At 43.5% G+C, this 22,820-nt stretch overlaps 1 protein-coding gene across 2 annotated transcripts in view; it reads right to left on the bottom strand.

The window, feature by feature from the left end:
* Window positions 1–22,820, bottom strand: part of LOC121714100 (metabotropic glutamate receptor 4-like) — a 181,413-nt gene that overhangs the window by 122,846 nt on the left and 35,747 nt on the right. The window contains exons 2-3 of one of the 2 annotated variants that reach the window (XM_042099279.1): window positions 12,883–13,218; window positions 12,019–12,629 (exon numbers count right to left, since the gene is read on the bottom strand). In XM_042099279.1, the coding sequence (XP_041955213.1) occupies window positions 12,019–12,591 (573 nt within the window). In that variant the 5' untranslated portion in view covers window positions 12,592–12,629; window positions 12,883–13,218. Of the gene's footprint in view, window positions 1–12,018; window positions 13,219–22,820 lie in introns of both variants that reach the window. The other variant, XM_042099278.1, reaches the window with a different exon arrangement.

A 22,820-nucleotide genomic window follows, 5' to 3' on the forward strand; every position in this document is an offset into this window, starting at 1 on the left:
TCAGCACTTCATTCTCATCACCTCTAACTTTCCAGATGCGCTGCATTATGCAGTAAGTGAACAGCCCTCTGTCAGGGCCTCATTAAATTAAGAAGACGTGCTCGTTCAGATTAAGTCAGAGGGTGATCAACAAGGCATCGGGTCCCAGAATGCATTAGTTACAAACAGAAAGACAGCATGTAGGCAAATCCTTCTAAATATATCAAGCTAGCCTCCTGTGGCAAAGAGAGAATTCAAGAACATCCTAAAATGCAATCTCTTACCCCAAACATTCTTCCTATACCCAAGATTTTAAAATTTGGCAAGGAGAGTGATACGTTGTGATGAGGGCAATATTCAACATGCAGGTTTGGACCAGGGGGAATTCATAAAACTAGTGGAAAATATTGAAAATATTGAAATGTTGAAAAGGACTGAATCACTGATCATTATTTTGAACCACAGATACATTTTGATTCCCTGAAATAAGGTAATGGAGGGTTTTCAATTGTTTCCATACATGTAACAATAATCAATTTTCCACATTTGAAGGAGTCTACTAAAAACCTATGTTCTTTAAACAAATGTACATCTGACAAAAAAAACCTGAAGTAAATGACTTAACTTCTGTAATTTTAAACATCAAGTCATCAGCAACATCCATTTCAGTCCATACAACCTCACCGAACTACACTACAAAAATGAGACACCTATTAAATGTGACATTGAAATTGCCTTTGACTTTGTAACTCATGGATTAAATGCAGCTACCGGCCCCAGAAGGTGTCAGCAGTGCTCTTGACACTGTGATCCCTGAGAGTGGATTTATAGCCAAATCCTGACAGAGGTCACAGCGAGCTTTGGGCTTGATCCAGAGTGCAGCAGGCTTCTGCAGACTAATTAAAAAAATAAACGTGGTTGTAAATCTGTGGTGAACCCAGAAGCCAACAGACCATAGCATGCTCAAGCAGACTTAGAAATGGTTAGCTATTGGCAAGATGATTTTCAGTAATGGAGTCCTTTTCTGCTCTGCTGTAGAAGTCAAGCTGACTGTTGTGTCCAGTACGTCTACCTACCTACAGTTTCTGTATGCACCAAAGCACCTTGCATCATGTTCTTTTGCTGTGCAGAGGGGGTGTGTGTGTGTGTGTATGTGTGTGTGTGTGTGTGTGTGTGTGTGTGTATGCCTATGTGTGTCTGTGTGTGTTTGTGTGTGTATGTGTATGTGTGTGTATGTGTGTGTGTGTGTGTGTGTGTGTGTGTGTGTGTGTGTGTGTGTGTGTGTGTGTGTGTTGGGCAGGAAGAACCCCCTCAGGGCAGTACACTGGCCTGCCAACATCATCTCACTAAAAGCTGTCTGCCTGAAGGATCGACAGTGTCCTTGCGGATCACCCTAAACTGCCACCTCTGGCCAGGCAGCAACCGAGTCCACTGCATTTACAGACCACAACCACTCCCACCTCCCTCTGTACTTACACATACCTCCCGGAGTACCTGGAAGTACCTGGGATGTCAGGGGGTGAGGTCGGGCAGGATGAATAATAAACTGGGCTGAAATCGATTGTGCTGGCGGTGGCTGGGTGGCTCTGTGTTTACTCCCTGGAGGGAGTTGGCGAGGGGTGGGGGGGGTTGTGGGGAGACAGAGTGCTGGCCCGGGATGAACCCGTTTACAGATTCACAGTTAAGGACAAGGACGCGCGCATCACCTCGTCGCTTGAGTGGAGCCGCTCCCCCGTCTTGAGAGGCCGCAAGGGGCCTGAGAGGTGCTAACTGTTTGACGGGAGACAAGGAGGTGGGTGTGATGCATTAGGGGAGTGAGAACCAGGGTGCAGGATGGTGGACCTCAGGACAACAAGGTGATCGTGTCAATGGGCTGCATGCACGGGAGAGCCGGGCGTATTTTCCGGTGAAATCTCAGGATGCTTGTAAACATCCGTGCCCATTGACATGAGTGCCATGCTACCATGGAGAGCTAGTCACCAAAACAGCATAAACTGATCATTTTTGTCATTGTTGTTGTTGTTTATTTGTGTGACTTCAATATACGTCTACCTAATTTCAAGATGGCGTATAACCATATGAAAGTGTAATTTCAAAGATGGGAGGTGAGCACTTCTAGCCACCACTGCTTCGTTCCGCAACGTACAGCGTCTGCTGAATGTAACTCTAATCTCAGTTTCCATCCCAAAGTCATTGAATTACAGAACCAAACAGAAATTATGTTCAATATCCCTGACCAGAAATGTCTTAACATCCTTACCGAAACGCAGAAGTGATGCGTGCATGTAGCCCATATGATTACATATTACTCCTCTTCGTCCCCCAAGGGACATAAGGCTTCAATGAGCACTCTCCATTGCATTCAGTACTTGGCAGCATGGGCCTCTCCCCATGACAGGTTAATCTGTTCCAGCTCTTGTGTCACAGTTTCTACGCTTTTGGTAGGAGGTGTTCTTTTGCCTGGAGGTGTCCATCTTAAGGCCACTTTGGGAATGCGGTCCTGCTCTATCCTCAACACATGTCCTAGCCATCTCAGGCGTCTGTGTGTAATCTCCTTGGTGATGCTCCGGCTTCCCGTTACATAGAGCCCATAGCCACTGTTTTCCTTGTAGCAGACTTTCATTATGTGACCAGATGATTCTTGGACATGTTTGGGAAGCAAATGTTGAGTAGATTGCCATGCTATTTCCATTACAGTATAGATAAAGAAGTAAAAGATAAAGTTGCCTTGTGGGAAACATCAAAACAATTATGGCATAGTGCACAAGGAGTTTAGCTGTGTGTGTACACTGTGTTTATGCGATCTGATCATAAAGCCATAACTGAAGTAGGACTCTGTAAATCAACTAAGTTATTAATTCAAAGGTCAACTTCACAGTCAAGGTTAATAGGACAGTTGGATTCTTCATTTGAGGTCATCAAACAGCACTTACTGTATATAGAACGAGCCATGCATCATGCTCAGGCTTTAGAATCTGGAGAGAAACTGGCGTCTTCTCAGTAAAAATACAGGGCTTGAACATCATTTCATAAACTATTAGTAATTTGGAAAAATCCAACTGCAGCCACTTATCCCGGTGCCACATGTCATTTGTCATTGATCACAATTCAGCTACCCATCAACACATGCCCTGACTACATAGATTATTCTGGATCAAACACATCAACTTCATAAATTCCTGTCAGGCTGTCATTTCTCTCTGTCAGAGAAAATGTTGAATATACATTCTGATGGCTGATAAAGCGGGAAAAATATCTGGAATTGGTAACAGAGTTTGAGGACTGTAATCTCCAGCGCCTTTCTAGCAGAACTGACAAAGCGCACCACAAGAGGATCCCTCTCTGCTGTGATGTGACTGTTAAAAGATTTATGGGGTGCGGTGGCAGTGATATTTGGAACACCTTGATTTTATGGGATTTGGGGAGTCGCTGGTGGGACAGCTTCGCTGACTATTTCCAGACAGAAACACACAATAGGGAAAGTCGGAGCCAAGAAAACTAAAACTTTCCTGTCTCTGTGGAGTTTAATCAGCTCTGAGACAAGGTACACTGAGGAAACAAACATCAGTACATTATGTGATTCAAGACACAGTAATGTGTGTTAATTTAGCCTAAATTACAACACAAATCAAGATTGATTTGCAAGTGCAAGGCCTCAATCTCAGTGTACAGTGATGAGGTATTGAATAGCTGATGGGATCAACAGCAATACAAAGTCATAAAGTATGTGTCCTCAATGTCCTTTTTTGGACTATTGGCCCTTGTTTGCACTCTTGCAACAAAATCATTCAACAACACATTCTGACCATATTTCAAGAATTTCTCTGCCATTGTGTTGCCAGTTTTATATTTGGTTTCCTGACAAAAAAAAACTCTGCATCTTTTAACAACTCAGTGACACTGATGGAGCACATTTACATTGGCAGAGGACAATGCTTCTCATTTGGAGCCATCTTGAATTTAGTCACGATAAGTCGAGCGACGAGGTATGAACAGGTATGATAAGGGATCAGATTCAAAAAATAATTCAGTGGAAATGCATGGATTCCAGTTTCTTCCAGTAGCAGCAACTGGAATCCATGCATTTCCACGGAATTATTTTTGGAATCTGATCCCTTACTATACCTGTTCATTCTTACTCGTCGCTCGACTTATCGTAACTAAATTCAAGATGGCTGCAAACGCTAAACTTCGTGAAGATACTGTCTGTATAAGTCATCTTGTAAGTAAACTACCAGTGCTTCAAAGTGCTTCAAAGTTCTCAATGTCTCGTTTTAAATGTCAGGGCCCTCGGAAGTCTACCATTGAAGTGTGGAGATACATTGAGCCTCGTAAATGGTGTAAAACAGTGATTTATTTGCATGGCTAGCCCAATGCCGAAGCACCACCATTGAAAAAGCTGTTGGTAGCATCGGCTAACTAGCGCCAGATTTTGGAGTGCAGGGGACAAGCCGAGATGGCTTTGAGACATACGTTCACATTCGGTATCATGTTTCAACACACTTTAGGTCAATATCACACCGGAATTCTCCTTTAAGAGCATTTCACTATACTTTAATGAGTCTGCTAACTGTTTTTCTTAACCCTGATGTCATTCTCTGATTGGATGTTTCATAAGAAAATTTTGGTACTGAGATTTCTGTTTGCAGTTTCAGAACATGGCACATCTGTTACCAACGTATCCTGTAAACAGGAACAAATCTCACAAGTTACTAAGCAAACTAAGCGCATGCAAACAGTGTTAATAGCACTATTTATCTATCCTGGTGTCAGACGGACTTACACCTGAATAGCCTGAAAATAGCAAATCAACACATTCAACTAGTGTTTGGTCTATCATTCTATTTTATAGAATACAATATTTTTATTTCAATTAAAGAATAATTGAGTCTTCAATGTTTTTGTGAACCAATGCACTCCACTGTCAAGTTAAGTTGAGATGTTACCACAGAAAGTCATTTTAGAATATAACCCAAGTTTTGGGTTCGAACACTTTCATGATCACAAAGGGGATTTGTTAGCTTTTCATGTCAGATCAGAATTTCTTGTTTTGGAATTAGCGGCTACACTACAAACAGAAGACGTGCTCTATCCTCTCCAGCTCCATAGTCTGTCTGAGTTGACACTTTTTCAGAATCAGCTGTAAGATCTAGACTCTAGAGGATGCAAAGTTAAAGATGTCAAAACATCAGAGAAGACCAGTGCTATTATAAACACAGCTAAGAACAAAATCAAATTTTAGGAGTTGAGATTCAAGTACATCCACTGGGACCAAATATTTGGTCACGGATACTCACAAGTAAACTGCTGAAGTAAAGACTTTTCTTCAGAGCTGGAGAAGACTAATCTTTACATAAGAAGATAATTACTTAAAATAATATTGGTTTCCTTTCAGCTTTTTGGGATAAAAGTGAGAGGACTTTATAGAGAACTACATTGTTATGAAAGCTCAGTAGTAGGACAGGATGTCTCATAACGCTGGAGAAATATGCACCACTTGAACTCTGAATTACACAACTATACTTAGTAGGAGTTCTAACACTGATAATTGTGTTCACGGTGACGCGCGCATGCGTGCGCACACACACACACACTCACAGAGAGAGAGAGAGAGAGAGAGAGGGTGGTATCTGTAGACTTATCCTGGAGCATGTCCTACCCTCCACCATGCTTGTGGGAAAATGTCTGACAATGCAAATTTAATCATCCCAATCGTTCCTGCAGACCTGCCGATCCAGTCAAAGCAATTTCCCATAAATTAATTTGGCTCATATTTCCATATTCAGCATTGTGTAAAGGCGCCACTGCACCTTTTTTTTGCAACTGAAAAATGAACATGATAGTCACATAGAACAAGCAAAAGGAGCAGAAGGAAATGGTGTGGAAACGGTGAACAAAAAGTATGTTTTCTCTCCCTTGGTGTAACTACACTGTCTCTGTTCCTCAATGAGTACTTCAACTATCATTAAACGTCTGCAGAAAATGGTACCATACATTTTTCTCTCACTCTTTTCCCCTCCGTCTATTTGGAGAAAAGAGTGTTGGGCCTGATTGAGATTGCTATATCATGGGTGGTGGTCAGCAGAACTATGAGAAACCGATCTGCTTTCAGAGAACAGAAAAAAAAGCAGAGGGGGGGGGGAAGAAAGAATTGCTGGAGGGTGGTAATCAGGGAATTGGCTGAAGGGAGGTGAAGGAGAAGGTGCTGCAAGATAACAGTAGCCTACAGACTATTGGGAATCACTGAAGGTCACGATAAACAGAAAGACACACGCAATTGTGCTGCAGACCATTAGCAGGAGATAACTGTGACTACAATATAGATGATACATATCTAAAAATACAAATATGCATAAATGTTTTAAATATACTGTATATGAGGCATGCTGAGACCATGGAAAATTAAGCATATACTCAGGGAGGTGATATGAACAGAACAGGCCGCTACGGTGAAATATGCAGGCATGACGACCTGTGTCTGTGAGGGTCTGAGTCAATTAGCCTACCATCATCCAGGAACTGAAAAGGAATAAATTTATCCCAACATTTGCAGGCTGTGTGGTACTTTCTGGAATGTTTTTTTTAACCAGGATTCTTTAGTCGAATGACCATCTAGTGAACCAGCCCAGGTTTGGCCATGACGCTGATAACACTACGTTCAAGCCCTCAGGGCGATTTTCCACCAAGCTTTGTGTGCGACTGTGTCCGCCACGTTCCCCATTGGTGTGAATGTGAACCTTTGTAAGATCCCGTGACCGGAGCTCACGGGGGTTCCCATACAAAGCTTGGTGGAAAACCACCCTCAGTCGTAACAAGATAGCACCCACCCACTGATTCGCACAATTCGCAGCGGAAAGCCAGCTATCGTTTGTAATCCAATTATTGTGAAAAAAAAGTAACAGTGTTTCTGGGATGTGTGATGTGCTGAGGTGCCCTAAGAATGAATCTTCATCAAAGCATCAAAGTCACTCAAATACCCTTCTCTGTTGGTTGTTTTTTATCAGAATGCACGTTTTTCATGTTTTCATGTTTTCAACAAAACCTAACATCCATTTGGCTCTTCATTTTCTCAACACTTACAGTGCTTGCTTTGTAAATCAATGGACAAGGGCAGCGACAAACATCAATGAATCCAGATACATAAAACTGGAGAACTTGTATTTACAGCTTGCGATGGCTGCCTGTGATGTGGCTGTGACTAATTACTCTGAGACGAGGGCAAGAGGCAGGTCGTTCGGAATCGATCCTGAACTGGGGCCTCTCCCCTCAATTACAACAGCAGCACGCCGTAGAGGTACCATGAAGGTGACAGGGCAGACCTTAGAGGTCTAACTTGTCGAATGGTAATTCACCAACGTGACCCCATGAAGGAGGCCATTGAGAAAATCGAGGAGACACAAGGTTTTAAGCAATACACAGATACACAGACCATTCAATTTTGATAAAGCAAAAATGGATTTTTATCTTAGTGTGATCCCCCGCGGGATATTTGCTTCCCGTCTTATAATATAATATAATATCCATGATATGGCTGGCAGATTAAACGCGAAGACACTCTGAAGAGGTGAAATACAGATTATCCTAAATCTTATCAGAAAACTGCCTGCGGGTCAGACCACCTGGAATCTCATTTCAAGTCCGCTACGCATGCTGCAGATGCATACAAGCCAAGGTGGGATTGGTCTGTGCTGACTGTGACCACTGTTGCAGAGTATGAAAACTCTGGTCTCTTGCCGAAAGATTAGAGCCAAACTGGAGTGCAGATGCAGCTTAAGAGGCATAGCCAATTTTAAGAAGACGAAAGGAATGTACATTTTTTAACTCGACTGAAAAAGGAATTTCACGAGCAATCAGTAAACTCTACGGGACTCGTTCCCCCCAAAAAGGGATTAAACTGATGCTTGACCTCTTCTTAATATTTAGTTTCAGCATTGTCGAATATTTTCAAAATACCAAGACTATATTAATCCCTGTTTAGATGGTTGGTTCACAACCTAATGAAATTACAGTGCATTTTTCAGGGAGGACTACTTGATTATTACCAAAGACCTCTTCTGAGTTTCCAGAAGTTACGATCCACCTCCATCCACTTTCTCAACTCCCCAACCATGCAACACTAAATCTGTCTGTGACATTTCACACTCACAAAGATGGCCAAGATCCAACATTCATGGCAGCTAAACTCTATGAGCTCATCTCACTGGTGAACAGAACGGCAGCAAGAGGACAACTGAAACAACCGAGAGGTAAGGAATAACGGCTGCGAGGTGTCCTGTTATACGAAATTAATGGACGAGGGCGAGGGGCAAAAAACTTGCCCGAGTAATAAATATTATTAATTTTCACAATGTTTATTACTGATTGCACTATGCTGTGCATTACCTTGCATCATGCATTATGCATTGTTTAAGACCCAGCATGCATTATTCAAAATGAAATTCTTGGTGAACTTTTTAGTATCTTTCTTCTCTCCGGGTGATAACTGCCAATAACGGAGCCACGTCACCAAAGTGGTAGCACTTCAATTAAAAACCCGATCCTCATAAGGGAGTGTTCAAACAGCACCGCGGAGGTGGCGCATGGTATAGGCGGCTCGGGCTTAATTAGCCTTTTCGGTTGCCTGCGTGCACGCTTGTTTATGTAATGTTGTGGCCCCGGCTGATGAGAACATCTCTCCACAGACAGACAGCCAACTGGAGGAAGAGAGGGAGTGGGAAAAACACAGCCGAGGCAAAAGGAGTAGGAGGGAGAGGGCGGGAGAGGACGGCTCAGGTCGGCTCCCTGAGCTGATATGTAATTTCTGGAGCCAAATATTCACCAAAACCACTTGGGTGATGATCCTGGAAGTGATGAATAACTCTCCTTTCGTCCATAAACACTCTGAATTAAGAGCAAACAGATTCCATAACCCATAAGAAAAGAACATCTAGAAAAAAAATCTCCTTAGCTCACTAGTTTTTTTTTAGATAACAACTTAGGTTACAAACAACTCAAATGCCACAACTGTAGGCTTAACTAACCATGTGAATTAAGCTTAGATCATCTGCTTCCAAGAACAGAATTCTTAAATCTACCCAATGTGCCGTGATTTCAGTTGTGCCACCTCTTCTGCACAGCTATTCTGAGAGATATAATGAATATTAATCTACTCATTACAGCTTCCTCCTCTGTGTACTTATCTCTGGTGTATGTAAGATGTTAATTCATATTCTCTTATGTAGGTAAGATGCTAATGTGCATTCTCTTTTGGCAGTGTATTACAGCTAGATAATCAAAAAGCACCCTACCTGTGTAACTATAAAGCATTGTTCTCATTTTTTTAGATACATTTTCACAATGTTTATTACTGATTGCACTATGCTGTGCATTACCTTGCATCATGCATTATGCATTGTTTAAGACCCAGCATGCATTATTCAAAATGAAATTCTTGGTGGAGAACTCCTAGAAATAGCTTTCACTTTAACTATGCTGCAGTGTCATAAAAATGAAATGACATAACATGATTGTTATAAAAGGCATGTCACAATGTGCGCTAAATTGAGATTTTTCAATCCCATATAAGGCCTACCAGGTCTCCTGGTACATTTCCTGTATATAGAGTATGCATAGACTCCATAATTTCACAAAGATATGTAAGGTGGAAAACCATATGTGTACACATTTTTAGGAAAAGATAAAAAGATTGAGCTTTTTGAGTGATTCTTTTCCCTTTGATGAGGGCTGAGGATGACTGGAAAGCACAGCACACCCTGTCAGCCCAAATGATGCTCGAATAGAGAGATGATTGAAGAGTTGTATAAGCTTAGAGAAGAGAGGCCACAAAAACATGCAAATAAGGTAAACAAAGCCGTGAGAAGAAGATCAAAAGAAACTGTGTGCCACAGTGCTCACATTACTCCCTACTTATGCTTGACCTTCTCTGTAAGGCAACAGAACTACTGCAGCTTGGCCGTGATAATGTGAAAGGAATAGCCCATACTGCAGTTGCAGATTTAAATTTTTACCTGGTTTAATACAGGCATCACTGTAATATACAAGCAGGGTTGTACATTCCTGATGGACCTAGATGTGCATTGTATATATGGCACTCTATATGCATATATGTAAAGTGTAAACTCAACCATTCAAGGGGAGGGTTTGTGGATCTAGACAGCTTTTAGACAGCGAAGAACATTTCACTCCTCATATTATTATACTGATACATCTGTTAGAAAAAAGTATGTGCTATCGGATGTCTCACTTCCACCAAATTGAATTCCGCAGAACAAATGTCCATACCATAGAGCACAATGTCAACATATGAGCCTTTATGGTAGATACTGCACTTACATATTGATCTCGCTCAGCACCATCATGGTTTTACTGCAAATCACACCACTGAGGAGGAGTGTGAGTCCAACATTTCCACTGATCATTAAAATCCACTGGACCGTCCAGGACAAGGACGTCCTTCAAGTAAAAATCAAAAAAGGGGATAGCTCTGTGTGTCGCTAATGAAGAGGGCATTCGGGCAATCTCACAGTGAGGTGCTTGTGTGAACAGGGAACGGAGGGTCGGAAAACACCCTCAAAGGTTTCTGGCCACGTGACATGACAAGGCCCGCTTGGCCACAGCTGCAGGAGACCCATTTGTAGTTTCCTCAGACTCCCACTGAACCTTCAAAGCATTCATCCTGTCTGTACTCCTTGGGCTTCTGAATTTGAGTGATGTTTTGAGAAGGGCTTAAAAGGTTCTGATCACAACATACCAGTCTTAGGGCAGTGGATGTTGTGGTGGGGTACCCAGCATGCAAAACATGTTACAAACATGTGTATTTGTACTCTGATGCATTACGACTGTATGAGAGCGCCAAACGAGATTGTAAATAGACATGTCACATTTTAGATTAAAGTGATGATTAAATCACTGTTTAGTTCACAGTAAATCATAAAATAAGTAGTTCAATTTGACCATTTTGACATAAATATTACATAAATATAATTTATTTTTTATGTTGTCTAAGGTCTTCAGAATGTTTAGCCCAAAATATTCTTATAAAGTATGTATTTTTGTAAATGGAAAAACCTTAGGCCAATATTGACATCAGTGTCTTCATCGTAGAATGTATTTATTTCAGAAAAACTTTTGTTCAAGCTGGCATTAAAACAATTGTGATGTTTCCCTTCTGAAATGCAATAGCTCAACAACTCATCGGGGCTTCCCAGTGTAAGGTCACATGCATGATTTCCTCTATTTAATTACATGAGACATCAGAAAGGGCTTGTCCCTAATGAATGTCATTAGTCTGAAAGGCTGACACGATGAGACACCTCTCTCCGCGGACAAGCAAGAAACTACGTCTGAGAGAATTCTCTCACTCGCTAGCGGAAACAGATGGAGAGCTCTCCGAAGTTTCGAGTTCTGACCTCGAGGTCTTTCGGGGCGGCCTCAATGGGGGGAAAGATCAGGCTTTCACGCAGTGCCTTACCGTCTGGCTTGCTTAGCCCCAGCCTCATCACTTCAGTCGAGACAGTTGTTAAAAATCACCTTGTGTTCCTCCAGAACTTCTGACTAATCCCTCAATGAGTCAGTATGTGAGTCATGAATCTTGGGGCACTGAAAATGCACCCTGGCTCTTTTTTTTCTTCTTCTTTTTGCAATTTACTACAGTTGAGTGGTGTTTTACTTTATAAATCACAATCACATTCGTTCAGACCTGCAAATATTGTAATCCAACCGAGTGTGATGTTTGCATTAATGCCAAAACGCTTTGCCACTGAATGCATCTCTACTGATAATAATCATATTGCAATGGTGTGCGAGTGGCGCCCTGAGCACAGAATGTAATTTAGTCCCAGCGCTGAGATATTTACTAACACTGTGAAAAAAAAACACATTGGAAAGGAATGGAGACAGAATAAGCAATCCAACAAGAAACAACACAGGTAAAACAAATCCAGTTTGCCATAGTGCCTCTTCTAAACACTCAAAGGGATTCACACATGATTCTTGACACACAAGGGGTTGATGGGAAGTGAGAACCAAGAGGCATCCTACCTTGAAGAGACGCAGAATGTTGGCCACCATGATGGACACAGAGCTGGACGAGGCCCCGATGACGCCCACCACGCGCTCGGGCTTGGTGATGATTGGCGGGCCGCCACTCAGGCACTTGACGTCGGTGCCGTCCTTCTCGATGAGCGCCTGCACGAAGGTGAGCGACTGCTCCAGTGCATGGGTGTCGCGCGAGCACGTGTCCAGGATGCGCGCGCCCAGCGTGATGTTGGGCAGCAGCTCATTGTCGTTGTTGATGCGGTCGAGCGCGAAGAGCATGGCCTCCAGCCGGTGGATGCCTTTCTCCTTCTTCAGCTCACCGCAGGCCTTGCCGTCATGGCCGCGGGCATGTACGGGGAACAGGCCACCCAGGGAGATGTCGCCGTCGATTCGGATAGAGTTGAGGTGCGGGTGTCCCGGCGCCCGAGGCTTGGCCGCCTTGCTGACCGCCACCACGGGGAAGAGGAGAAGGAGGATGCCGGCCAGTGCAATCAGTAGCTGACAAGAGCTGCGGCCACTGCGGCCTCGCCACTGCCGGGTAATGGAGTCTATCAAATGGCCCCCGGGCACAGACATGGTGAAGGCTAGACTCTGGAAAAAAGGTGCCTGTTTGGCTTGAAGTCCAAATAAAAAGCAGAGGTAAAAAATGGGGTGACACACAACCCCCTGATAAGTGTTGAAGGTTAACTACAATATTTCCCTTCTGAAGTAGAATTTAAAAAATTATTTTAAAAAATCGTCAAATATCTGCTCTCATATCTCTCGGCAGCTTTGGCAGCACGACAGAAAATACTTAATTACTTAAGGGATGTATCTCCTTTGAAAATGTTTTATTTTTTATTTTTTTGACTGGAGAGTTTCACTTACTCTCTCGCTCTCTCCTGGCTGGGTTGGAGGGAAGGCTCTCCGAGACCTAAGCAGTCTGACACGAGGCATGAGCCTGTCCATAGAGAAGCACCTCAGAAGGCATCCGGAAAGAAAGGTGGAAAGTATAAGCTTATTTTCCTTTCTCCTAAGGGGGAGGAATCTTCTCTTGCTTCTTACTCTGCAGGGGAAAGGAAGCTGATGCTTTGTCTCTGTGTTTTTGTAGTTGCTGTTGTTGTTGTTGTTGATGATGTTGTTGATGATGTTGTTTTTGTTGTTTTCAGTCCAACTGAGTTCTGCTAGTATGTCCTCTCTAGGCCTCCATACAAAAAACGAATCCTGCAAGATAAAAACGAGGTGAGTGAGTGAGTAAAGAGGACAGTGAGAAAGTGTGTGTCAGAAGCACATGTGTACCAGATCCTTTTCAGCAGCTCTGACAGATGGCCTAAATGATGTTCCCTTTCTCTGTTCTTTTTCGTCCCTTTCCCTTATTCACTTTGAGTCCTCTGAGGCACATCCCCTTCTGATTTCATGAAACACCCGGATGTCGTTTGAAAAGCCCTTAACTCCCACTCAGTGATTTCCAATCTATTGAATGTCAGACACTTTTCACAAACAACCCCCAGAGTTGGCAAGAACAACCACTGTTCTTCGCGTTTTCCCTACTTAAAACCGCACTCATGGTGTCACATACATATGAAAGTTGGTATCAGTGAGCCGACTCACCACACAAAAAAAATCACACAGAATAATCATGTTTGCTACATCAAAATAATAAAAAAAACATTTATTCTAAAGCTGTGTTGTAGAGATGAGTTATTGTTCAGGCCTCCAGAATCAATGATGCAGTGCTACTCAGCAGGATTCCATAGGCTTCCTCTCATTTGCATCCCACGTCCTTCAAGTAGAGGGCCTCAAGGGTGTTACTAAGTATCTCTTCAAACACAGAGAGAGTGGCGCAGATCATATGTGTATCAAACTATGAATTATTCCAATTATTTAATTATCTAAATGTCTTACATCAGCCTACACCGCAACAAAATCAGTAGGCCTACAGTCTTGTTCTGATGTAAGGTAAGGTAAGGTAAGGTAGGTTTATTTATATAGCGCATTCTTATGCACTGGCGAGTGCAACCCAAAGCACTCAAATGTGTGTGGTAAACTAAAGCATACTCCAATAGTAGTTTAACAGGTAGCACAAGGTTGCAATGACACAAAGGCCAGGAGTTCAACTCCCATGAAGCACATATACTTCTTCACCTGTGTTATAAGTCACTTTGGAAACAGGTATCTCATAAATATATGATTAAGGAAGTCCCTTGACAGGACTCATCCACCCTCTTTCTAATATCAGCACAGCCCACTGTAATAGTACAAACCTAAAGTCTTGTGTTGGTAGTGGGTGGCTAAATTCAACCACCAAGAATAGAGCCAGGCTGGGGACTATGCTCCTGCTAGAGTTCATGTTATAGCACCCAGTAAATCCCACTCTGATTACAGCCTCCTGTTCTTCACGCTCCACCCCACCTCTCTTTCTTCTCTCACTCTCTCTCTCTCACACACACTCTCTCTCTCACACACACTCTTTCTCTCACACTCATCTCAAAAGCACCCACCTGGTGGCTGTAAATCTGAGCTTCGTGCCTTTCAAGTGTTGCCCACCTAGCCTAGTCTACGGCATGCCTGGGAGATTGATGCACCCAGTATATTAAATAAGAGATGGAGCGCCATCAAAGCACATTGTTGCTGTACCTACCGCATATAAGAGGCAAGCAGCCTTTGAAGTCTGTTGATGGGAAGTGGATGAGGCCTTTTCTCTTTTACAGTGTATCTCCTCACTAGTGTTTTATATTCCCTCTCTTCTGCATAGACAGAATGTTGTGATGGGGTGAGGTGGGCAAGTAGGTGTTACAGTGTAATCTACTGACTGCAAAAGAGAAGCTGAAAAAAAAAACAGCTAAAGAGACCACATTGTTTACAAACATAGAGATGTATATGCTGTCAGCACTGACAATCAAACACCCTATAGTGTAATATTGATAAAGACATTGGCCCTCATTTATCAACTGTGTGTAGAAACCAGCGTAGACTCTGGGGCTCACGTGTGATTCATGAAACGTTCGTATCACTCTAAGCGTAAGAATAAACGGTAACCCTTTACTTGACACTGTCATGACAGTATCGACATAAGAGTGACATGACACTGTCATGACACATGAACCCTAAACCTAACCCTAATCCTAACCTTTAACCCTAACCCTAACTCAAACCCTAACCCCAATCCTAACCCTAACTCTAACCCTAACCCTAATTTGTTATGACAAAAACCAAATGACATGTCATAAATGTTTATGACTTGTTTATGACACGTTCATGACAATGTCATGTCACTCTTATGTCGACACTGTCAAGTAAAGTGTAACCGAATAAACTTGTGTTGGTAAATGTGGCGGCTGAAAACAAGCGCAATTTAAATACCATGCCCCTACATATGCTAATTTTATATTCTTTATTCTTTATTTCATTCTTTATTATAGGCCTCGTCCCTAGAATTTACGAACATACTTTATTTTCACAGAGATAACGCATCATACTACAAATGCATTCATTACAAAACCATACGGCACCTGCCATTTGCCCCTTGAAAAAAAAAAAAAAATATTGACTGTTATTGACTGTTGCTAGCCTGACGAGCCAGACCCATATTAAAGTGTAGGGTCTGGGCACTCACCGCTCGCAGTGCTCAGTCCGAGGGGCGGGATAATCGGTTGTCTTTCAAATTCCCTCTGCACGCAATAGGACAGCGCTGAGTCCCATGCGTTTTCCCACCAGCGGAGCTAGTTGGCTAGTTCAAACTTTTTCCAACTGAAAACAAGCTTAACTCGTGTCACACTGTTGGCCAACAGCAACATCCATCTTCTTTGTTTTCAAGTAGCAGGGAATTCAAGACAAACCGTTGCAACTCTGCCATCAATCATTATGTTAAGCCCGCCTAACGACTCTATACACGATTTGATTGGCCTAATAGAAGTTTAATTTTTCGAGCTCACAAGCCAACGGAGAGTTGCTAGACTAGCCCTGGAAGCAAATGTAATTCTCTCCACATAGTAATTCTCTCCACATAGTCTATGGCTATCCTAAGTCATCGAATGTGTCAACATAACAGGCTACATTAAGGCAAGTATAGGCTATGAAACTGCAGGAAAAGTCTTAGGTCCAAGATATTCCATGAATTCAACTCTTCAACTTTCTAATCCTTCATCGATTTACTGCTGCACCGCGCCATGCCGCCTCAAAAAACTTGCGTACACGAGTTGAGACTTGACATGAGATTCGAACGTTCAAATTGATAAATGCCATGCTTTGTGTGGAAATGAGCGTGAGCGCACATTCATTTCGTAAATGAGGGCCAACGTGCTAGTTATGGGGAAACAGCAGTAGGCCTCAGCCTCCTTAGCACCTGTGCACTGTCACACACTGAGCTACAGTAGCCATCAGACTCACATAAAGGATTTATTCCCTTATTTATTTAGAACCAAGTAACTAAAATAAATATCGCCATTAAAATAAACATTTAAACACAACATAACTTTTTGAAAGTGTACATTGTCCGAGTATGAATTAATCAATACTCCCTGCCACTTCATCTTGGGCCTTAAAAACTAAGTCCAGTCTCTCCCCTGGATAAGAAAAAGCTCCTCTATCAGCTGTCCAAGCAGCTCATGGACTTCCGACCCCTTCATTAATATTTTGACAATATTCCTCAGCAGGCATTGATTTTTCCTGCAGTGTGCCGAGCACAGAGGTGGATAATTGGCCGTCCAGGCTCCTCCCGAGGGGCCGCTGTGACACGCGCTCAGCATGATCGGTGATGGGCGACGACAGCACTGTTTAAATAGAGTCATGCGGACGGCTGGCGACACCACAGTCATCCCTGCCTGAGCCGGGGCAGCAGCAGCGTTGGAGCCGGAGCGCGGAGCCACACTTCGTGAATTATAGACATCACTGCAGGCTGATGCGCATTCCCCGTGCGCGTTCTGCCTTTTTCTGTTGTTGTATTTCGGTCATCAAATCAAATAATAAAGACGTGGACCAGTGTGCTCCAATAACTTTGCTGAGGCCCCTTGTACGGCCCTGGTCTTCTTCCCCAAAGAGCCCTTCCGTTGGGATCGGGAAAAGAGGGGAAATGTATATCACTGTGCTCAGATCATCCTCCTAAAATACAGCATCTATAATAGATGAGGGCTTCCCAGCTGAATAGCTACATCTCATTGAAGGGGAGGCCTGAGAATTGGGACCCTTTATAGTGCCTACGTGGAAGACGAGGAGTAGAGAAGCAGAGAGAGAGAAAGAGAGAGAGAGAGAGAGAGAGAGAGAAAGAGAGAGAGAGAGAGAGACTGTGTGTGTGTGTGTGTGTGTGTGTGTTTGTTTGTATGTGTGTGTGCATGCTTGCGCGTGTGTATGTATTCAAGTGTATGTGTGTGTGTGTGTGTGTGTGTCTGTATGTGTGTGTGAGTGTGTGTGTTTGCATCTCTGTGTGTGTGCCTCTGGGTGTCTGAGCAAGTGGCATGCCTTTTGTGTAAAATAGGACCCAGAAGATGAGGAGACAGATGCCCAGTCTCCACAGAGGATAAGCGTGGCTCAGTAGGCTCTAACCAGCAAGGGCCGTTTGTCCCATAAACATCGTCCAAGACGAAATCCCCATCCTTCCCTCCCTCTCCTCCTCCTACTCCCTCCTACTCCTACTCCTCCTCCTCCTCCTCCACCTCCTCCCTGCATGTACTGTATGAAGCACACAGTAAATATTTTGCCGTCTGATATAATGAGCCTGATTGGATTTCCGGTGCTATTTTCACAGCCTCCGCCACGGCAATCTGGGTGGCCTTAAATAGAGCATTCATTTTTAGACCGTCTTTGTTCGCACCCCGGCTCGTGATGATCACCTTCTCAGATACAATTTTATGAGATTATTATCAGCGTGCCGTAACACAAGTAGGATGCAGGCAGGCAGTGCCACGTTATCTGCAGTTCATTTTGAATCTGGAGCTCCAACACTCAAGCGTTCATTATAGTCATGAAAAGGCAGGAGGAGAGTAACAACATTGATGATCATTGTTGTTTCCAGGGGGCGGGGAAGGGGGGAATTTTTCCTTTTTCTCAAATGACTTGCCTTGTGAAGAAGTGGTGGGTTTGTAGCTGTATGTCAGAATGATGTGCTAGCTACTGTCAGGGTGATGCATAGCAAACTAGCCACAGCGAAGACGGAAATTTGCGACGCGTGTTAATGAAATTGTATTGAATGGACAGTGTGTGTGTGTGTGTGTGTGTGTGTGTGTGTGTGTGTGTGTGTGTGTGTGTGTGTGTGTCTTCACAGTCAAGTGTGCCCGCCATCCCCACCCCCACCCCTACTCCAGCACAGGAACGCCCATGCAGCCAATGGCAGAGTGATATTAGAAGGACACCCAGTGTTTGTGAGTGTGTGGGTGTGTGTTTATGTGTGTGTGTGTGTGTGTGTGTGTGTGTGTGTGTGTGTGTGTGTGTGTGTTTAAGTGAATGTGTTCGCTTGCTCCTGCTCCAGCACACAAACGCCCACCCAGCCAGTGTCAACAGCCGTGTGCTTCAGCCACGCTCTGTGCCGCAAGACTTGGGCTCGACGGCACGCGGCACGCAGTGACAACTTCGCCAGCTGTTTGCAGCGCAAGCCCCAGATGGAGGGCGTAAATAAACAGCTTCTGCTCACGGTACATGGAGGCTGAATACACACTGCACTGAGAGAATGAGGGTGATGGTGCTGAGGTCAATACTAAACCTCTGACCCTATACTGAGAGAGAAACAGAGAGACAGAGAGAGAGAGAGAGAGATGTGAGTAAATATAATATTCATACACACACATTATCAGACCCAGGAGAGGTTGTTTTTCTCTCCACAGCTCAACCCATACCGGTTGTAATTATCTTGTGTGTGTTCCTTTCCTGGACATTAAATGAAATAAAGATCAGCATCTGAGGGCCAATTGAGGTCAGCTATGCTCAGGTTTAGTGCCGGTTGCTATATACCACGGACATGTTTTGGGGGGCCACCCAAAATGAGGTGGCGGGCCGTAGTTTGGGGACCACTGAATTAAAGAGTGCAGACTTCCAAGAAAGCCAAATGCTGTATCTTGCAACCCTTCCACCAAAGTTTCCTGAAAATTGAGCGGGTCATTTTTGTGTAACACTGCTGCACACAGACAAACAAAATGTTTAATAGAGGTCATAACTGTGATAAGATTCATCTAACCTTGGGGAAAAGAATCAAAATCATACAAATTTGAATGTATGAACAAGCATCTCTCAGCTCTGTATTCCATGGGAGACTCTCACCCTCTTTCAACAGCCCAGCCTACTCACTCACTCTCTGTGTCTCTATGACAGGATAAATGGCAGCACAGAGGGGGCAACGTGTTATTGTTCTTAACCAGAAAAAGAACCGACCGTACTACCTGACAATGAACATACAGTACAGGCGTGAGGGAGCACACTGACTGCATCAAGAGTAAATGGCCCATCACCTTGCAACTACAGTTTGGAATCGACAGTGAAAGAGAGAGACAGGCTAATTCCGGCTCTCCTCAAATGAATGGCTTGAGAGAAGAGCACCTAAAATACCATGTGAAACCCCCCCCCCTCGGTCTAGTGCTGAGCAGCCATGCATCTGACAGTGATATTATAATCTGACAGCACGCCAGCGTACGGCCTGTACGGCTCATCGGCTTTACACTCAACCCACAAACAGTGGAGAGGATCATATGCTTTGTGTGTGTGTGTTGGGTGTGTGTGTGTGGGGGGGGGGTGAACTTTTGTGTTCTGGGTGAGTGCAAATCAGCCTCTCAATAAATCCCCCATCACACGTATGTCGGCATTGTATACATTTCTTATAACATCAAAACAATTAGATTATTTTTTCCACCCCACGCCGTGACGTAAGCTAAGTAGAAATATGCTTTGCTACAACACAGTGTACTCTCTCTCTCTCTTTCTCTCTCTCTTTCATACAACACAAAAACACACACACACATTACAAAAATCAATGGCCTTGGGTAACCATGGGAACACATAAAAGTCCTGTACCTTCATTGAGCAAAGCTTCTGGAGCTGAGACTATTACTGCAGGTGCAGAAACTAGCTAGCTGAGTTAGAATTGATTTTCTGTCCAGCTAACAAAAGGCCACAAATCTCACTCAAAGTAATGTTTCTCAACAGTTCATAACCAGACACTGGACTGTTGTATTGTGACCCATTCTGTTCGATTGTGTGTTTAAATGGCTCTGCTGGTTATTTTTACAGAAATTGTTCATCTCCCATTGCCACGTTGTGGTCACTTACTGCTATATATTGACCAGTAGCCTGATAAGACGTCGCAAGAGATCTCTCTTAATGGCCATCATTACACTTAAAAGAGGTCCCTTTAAAGGCTTGAAGTCCCCAGCGAAGGAGAGCCCCAACAGATCCCGAGACTTAGCTCTCATCCTCCCCTCGGGGCCCGTGAGAGCGTGTGAAGGCAGTTGGCAGTCGGCAGCCTGATGCCTGTTACCTAACAGATCATCTATTATAGATGAAGCTCTGAGGAGGCCGAGGCCACAGCTGAACGACCTCACACTGAAGTCTTCTCTCTTTCTCTCTCTCTTTTTCTTTTTTTTTAATTTTGGTTGGAGCTGGGTGGAGAATGGGCAAAATGACAAGCTGCCAGAAAATCCACATTCACCAAATTCATAAATGTTGCCTGCATTGCCTATTTTGTTGCGCAATACGTTTGAATTTTTAACACAATTCATTGGGTGAGAAGTTCACTGAGTAGCAAATCACAGTGGTGGTAATCAACTTCGTTGGCCTTTAAGTCGGTGGAGAGAACAGATCACAGAGCCGATATATCAGGTGAGATATTACAGCTGTTGTACCTACCTCAGGTTCTAGTATATGTCTAGTGCTCATACATCCATATTGATATTTTGAAAACAAGATGAAAAGAAAATGGACAAGGGAGTTCCATTACATTTAGAAAAATAAGTAAACAAAGCTGGCTAAGATTTCACTTTGCGAGGTAGCACAGGAATATTACAGAAACTACCACACCTGGTAGTAGAAACCATATGGCACAGCATTGTACTGACCCTTAAGCAATTATCCTTAATGCCTCTCAAAGGTCTCAATGTTACCCTTACTGTGGTTTTATCACCAGGCACCACTGCAGTCTTAAGGTTAGACCCAGAATAAGTACCTCCGACTTAGCTTAAGAACCAGGAGCATGCCCTGTTGGTACACCTGGCCTGCTGTCTCTTCTCTTACACTCTCTGACATTGTGTGAGAATTGATGGCCAGATGACTCAGGTGTAACCCCAGTGCCCCGAACAGCACTCAACAAGCTCCGACTGGGACCCAGAATTCATCAGGAAAACCCCCTGAGGGAGGAAGAGTGAGTGTCGGTGGCGAGTCGGACCGACCGGCAGGGTCGCTGGAGGTCTGATATTGTTTCACGGCCGTATAAAGCTCCCTTCCATTTATCTGACCATTTACAAAAGCACTTCACCAGTCATCAGGAGCGTAGTACTTCACATCCTCCATCTAAAAACCCTCCTCCACTAGCCCTCAGGCCGGAAGGATCACCACTCCTCTCTGCATCCCAGAGAGAGAGAGAGAGAGAGAGAGAGAGAGAGAGAGAGATGGAAAGGGAAAGAGAGGGAGAGAGAGAAAGAGAGGTGTGGTAGGGAGAGGGAGAGTATGAGAGAGTTAGAGGCCATGAGAAAACAATAAAAAAAACAGTAGAAACGAGGAGTGAGGGCCAGAGAGAATGCAGATTCACTCATTAGTAGTTTGTTCATGTAAAACTGCAATTTTCATTAACAAACAGAGTCCTCTGTGCTTCCTTGGGCTAATGAGGCGACTGATGCAATGGTTCTTCTGCAGGCACTTCCTTCTACAATATGGATTTGCATCACAGAGGAAAGAGGCCACAGCCACACATGTGTGTGTGTGTGTGTGCGCGCGTCGTAACATAAAAAATATTTTACATTCACATGCATTTTTATGCTTCTAATCTATAGCATAGACTATTCTGGCCACATCTATAACATAGACTATTCTGGCCACATCTATAACATAGACTATTTTGGCCACATCTATAACATAGACTATTCTGGCCACATTCAAAGTGACTTTTACATTTTTCTTTTTTTTCACTCGTCCTATCCAGAGATACATCCAAGATATCCAAGGTTTTTATTGCATGATCAAAATTTCTATTAGAGTCTTTCCTTTGTGCCATTAAGGGAGTCGCAGGCTTTTTTTTAAAAAAACTCTCTAGGCTAAGACTCTGTGTTACTTTCTATTCCTTTTAAATCTCTTGTCAGTGGCTCGTCATTGTGTCTCCGAGTTCTACATGCATTATTGCTAGACTAATGGAATGCAGGAAGTGATGAGTGCTTCGTGTCAGGCCTTAATTAGAGACCTTTTCTAAATCGGATCGGAGTGATGCAACACTTATTCAGTGGGATTTTAATAACTGTTCAATTCTCAGACTTTTTCCCGACGTGTTCTGAATTATTTAGGGCAGAATATATTACTTGTTGGCAATGTTTGTGAAACTAAAGAAAATCTCTGTTTCAGCAGTGCTTGCAGTTGCTGTTGTGCAGTTTTTTTTGGTTATTGCAGTGTATGTGAGGGTGAGGAGGGTAGAATGAGGGAATGGGTGAACAGAGACAAAGAGAAGGAGAGTGGGGGAAAGAGTAGAGAGAGAGAGGAAGAGAGAGCTGGAAACCAAGCATTTTGTGCCTGTCCTACTTTGCACCGACTCAAGGAAAATGTTCATATCACACAGTGGCACTTTATAGCATAAACACACACACAGGCATACACACAAACACACACACACACACACACACACCGCCCTCACTGGGCTGCTTTGT

The sequence above is a fragment of the Alosa sapidissima genome, chromosome 7 (genome assembly GCF_018492685.1).
Source record: "Alosa sapidissima isolate fAloSap1 chromosome 7, fAloSap1.pri, whole genome shotgun sequence".
Lineage (NCBI taxonomy): Eukaryota > Metazoa > Chordata > Actinopteri > Clupeiformes > Clupeidae > Alosa > Alosa sapidissima.